At 37.1% G+C, this 4,466-nt stretch overlaps 1 protein-coding gene across 1 annotated transcript; it reads left to right on the forward strand.

The window, feature by feature from the left end:
• Nucleotides 1-860: 860 nt before the first annotated feature.
• LOC148272664 (uncharacterized) lies at nt 861-3,732 on the forward strand (the record flags this gene model as incomplete). Its single annotated transcript, XM_088239749.1, has 2 exons — nt 861-881; nt 2,266-3,732. Coding segments are annotated over exons 1-2 (1,488 nt in total), but the record flags the coding sequence as incomplete, so codon positions are not given.
• Nucleotides 3,733-4,466: the final 734 nt, after the last annotated feature.

The raw sequence follows: 4,466 nt of genomic DNA on the forward strand, positions 1-4,466 counted from the left end.
TAGGCACATTTCTTGTTTTGTAGGAAAGAATAATTATGTTTATGTACTAGTAATTTGTACTGTGTCGCAGCCTGCAGTAGGCACATTTCTCTTCGTTTTTGTCATATGTAGTGCTGGGAACCATGTTGAATTTAATTTAAGCCCGTCGTCTTTGTTTATATTATTTGGATGTCTGTGTATTTCAATTGCCTCTTTTATTATTCGTGCACTATAATTACTAGGTTTATGTAGAATTTTTGGTTCAAAGGCGAAAAAATGTCCTGTGTCTATAAAGTGTTCCGCTATTGCGGATTTGTCTGGATGTCCAAGTTTACACGCTCTTTTGTGTTCGTCAATTCTCATCTTTGCTGTGCGCCCTGTTTGTCCAATATACACTTTTTCACATCCTTGGCAACTTAGTTTGTACACGGCTTCAGTTTCCAGAGGATTTTTATCTTTTGGTTTTACTAAATGGTCTTTTATTTTTCCCACAGTCCCAAACGTTGTTGCAATATTTTGTTTCTTCAGCACTTTGGCTATCCTGTCAGTTACATTCTGTACATATGGTAGGTATGCAGTCCCTCTGGTAATATCTTCTTCCTTGTTCTTCTTTGTCCCATGCGATTTAATAATGTTGTCAATTTGTTTCTTCTTATATCCATTATGCTCCAATGCATGTGAAATTTTGTTGAACTCTTCGCCCTTTTCGGAATCTTCGCATATTCGAGTCGCTCTTGTTAGAAGTGTATTTATTAATCCTCGTTTTTGGGCTGGATGATGATGTGAATCAGCGTGTAAGTATCGATTCGTATGTGTTGGTTTTCTATATACCGTATGCCCAAGACTGCCGTTTGGTTTTCTTTTTACTTCTACATCCAAGAATGGAAGAGAGTCGTTCGTTTGTAATTCCATTGTAAACTTTATCAGAGGATGTAATGCATTTAAATGATCTAGAAAGGTATTTAATTCATTCATCCCATGTGGCCAGACTGCAAAGATATCGTCTACGTATCTCAGCCACACTTTCGGTATAAGAGTTGCTGTATTCAATGCTGTATCTTCAAATTTTTCCATGAAGAAATTTGCTATCACTGGCGAAAGTGGAGAACCCATGGCCACTCCTTCTATTTGTTCATAAATTTCACCTTGAAATGAAAAATAGCCACTTTTAAGGCAATGTTCAAACATATCGCACATGTCTTTTTCATAAATTTCACTCAGAAGAGCCATCGAGTCTCCCATTGGTACATTAGTAAACAGCGATACTACGTCAAAGCTTACTAAAATGTCCTTTTCTGTCACAGATATGTTGTTAAGAAGGCTTACAAAATGAGCCGAATCTTTTACAAACGAGTTGGTCTTTCCACATTATTAAATCGCATGGGACAAAGAAGAACAAGGAAGAAGATATTACCAGAGGGACTGCATACCTACCATATGTACAGAATGTAACTGACAGGATAGCCAAAGTGCTGAAGAAACAAAATATTGCAACAACGTTTGGGACTGTGGGAAAAATAAAAGACCATTTAGTAAAACCAAAAGATAAAAATCCTCTGGAAACTGAAGCCGTGTACAAACTAAGTTGCCAAGGATGTGAAAAAGTGTATATTGGACAAACAGGGCGCACAGCAAAGATGAGAATTGACGAACACAAAAGAGCGTGTAAACTTGGACATCCAGACAAATCCGCAATAGCGGAACACTTTATAGACACAGGACATTTTTTCGCCTTTGAACCAAAAATTCTACATAAACCTAGTAATTATAGTGCACGAATAATAAAAGAGGCAATTGAAATACACAGACATCCAAATAATATAAACAAAGACGACGGGCTTAAATTAAATTCAACATGGTTCCCAGCACTACATATGACAAAAACGAAGAGAAATGTGCCTACTGCAGGCTGCGACACAGTACAAATTACTAGTACATAAACATAATTATTCTTTCCTACAAAACAAGAAATGTGCCTACTGCTGACTGTGACACGGTACAAATTACTAGTACTTAAACACATACATTTCTCTATAAAACACACAGTTTTCCCTGAAGATGGCTCCTGCAATGGTAGCCGAAACGTCGGATCAAATCCAACATACACGGTATCACCCAAAAAAGATACATAATATTGATAACAGTGACCGTGAAAACCTTCGCACCTATTTAACTAACCTCTATGGGGAGGAAATTTACAATTCTACACGCCTGCTGGACAGCAACAGACAGAAAAGAGACAAGCTATTAAATACTCTATCTTTTTTGTTGCGCTGCCGTGCTCAGGTAGTCACACCACACTTCATTACAATTAAACGACATATTCAATCACCTAAAGCTGAGAGAATATTTCAGAGAGCAGAACAAGCCTTAATAAGAGAGAGGATTAACGATACACGTAAGCTACTCAACGGTGTATCTGAAATTCTCTACAAACTTCATTTATACTTAAGTGCAATATTAGCACCCAATGACTGGACAAAAATTGATTCGATTACTTATCGTCAATCGGAAAAAGTGAAGTTTATCCAGGAAAATAAACAAAAACGAAAATTTGAAAAGATTCGAAAGACGCAGACCAAAATCAACAAATGTTTGGATCCAAATACGGTGGTTAAGAACTTATCTAATCACAAATTAAGCTCAAGTGAAATAGAAGTATTGGCAAAAGGGTTCAATTATGCCATAACCCCTAAATTTATCCCAGTTGTGGATATCATCTGTGGAGTTGAAGCATCTCTACGCAAATTACCTACGGTTGTAGCGGAAGAAATCCGCCAAGATACGAGTATCATTCTACGACGAGCGAAGCCTCCAATATCGAACTTGTCAACATCTCAACGACAAGCCCTAAAAGAATTACGAAGAAATTCAGACATTGTTATATTACCAGCAGATAAGGGCAATACAACTGTAATATTAAACAAAACGGATTATATACAGAAAATGCGCGTACTAGTAGAAACATCTACATACAGGAAACTAAAAAGGAACCCAACCGATAAATTTGATAGAAAAACGAGAGAATTAGTGAAAACATCAAAAATACCCAAAGAAGTGCAACAGACACTATTTGTGAAAGCCTCAAGGACACCCTCGATATATGGCCTTCCCAAGATACACAAAAAGGATATGCCCCTTAGACCTATAGTTAGCAATATAGGAGCTCCAACTTACAAACTGGCCCAGTATTTATCGAAACAGTTGCAATCACATACTGGAAAGACCAACTCGTTTGTAAAAGATTCGGCTCATTTTGTAAGCCTTCTTAACAACATATCTGTGACAGAAAAGGACATTTTAGTAAGCTTTGACGTAGTATCGCTGTTTACTAATGTACCAATGGGAGACTCGATGGCTCTTCTGAGTGAAATTTATGAAAAAGACATGTGCGATATGTTTGAACATTGCCTTAAAAGTGGCTATTTTTCATTTCAAGGTGAAATTTATGAACAAATAGAAGGAGTGGCCATGGGTTCTCCACTTTCGCCAGTGATAGCAAATTTCTTCATGGAAAAATTTGAAGATACAGCATTGAATACAGCAACTCTTATACCGAAAGTGTGGCTGAGATACGTAGACGATATCTTTGCAGTCTGGCCACATGGGATGAATGAATTAAATACCTTTCTAGATCATTTAAATGCATTACATCCTCTGATAAAGTTTACAATGGAATTACAAACGAACGACTCTCTTCCATTCTTGGATGTAGAAGTAAAAAGAAAACCAAACGGCAGTCTTGGGCATACGGTATATAGAAAACCAACACATACGAATCGATACTTACACGCTGATTCACATCATCATCCAGCCCAAAAACGAGGATTAATAAATACACTTCTAACAAGAGCGACTCGAATATGCGAAGATTCCGAAAAGGGCGAAGAGTTCAACAAAATTTCACATGCATTGGAGCATAATGGATATAAGAAGAAACAAATTGACAACATTATTAAATCGCATGGGACAAAGAAGAACAAGGAAGAAGATATTACCAGAGGGACTGCATACCTACCATATGTACAGAATGTAACTGACAGGATAGCCAAAGTGCTGAAGAAACAAAATATTGCAACAACGTTTGGGACTGTGGGAAAAATAAAAGACCATTTAGTAAAACCAAAAGATAAAAATCCTCTGGAAACTGAAGCCGTGTACAAACTAAGTTGCCAAGGATGTGAAAAAGTGTATATTGGACAAACAGGGCGCACAGCAAAGATGAGAATTGACGAACACAAAAGAGCGTGTAAACTTGGACATCCAGACAAATCCGCAATAGCGGAACACTTTATAGACACAGGACATTTTTTCGCCTTTGAACCAAAAATTCTACATAAACCTAGTAATTATAGTGCACGAATAATAAAAGAGGCAATTGAAATACACAGACATCCAAATAATATAAACAAAGACGACGGGCTTAAATTAAATTCAACATGGTTCCCAGCACTACATATGACAAAAACGAAGAGAAATGTGCCTAA

This window comes from Micrasema longulum, unplaced genomic scaffold (assembly GCF_059751315.1).
Source record: "Micrasema longulum isolate JH-2025_06_02 unplaced genomic scaffold, ASM5975131v1 h1tg002251l, whole genome shotgun sequence".
Taxonomy (NCBI): domain Eukaryota; kingdom Metazoa; phylum Arthropoda; class Insecta; order Trichoptera; family Brachycentridae; genus Micrasema; species Micrasema longulum.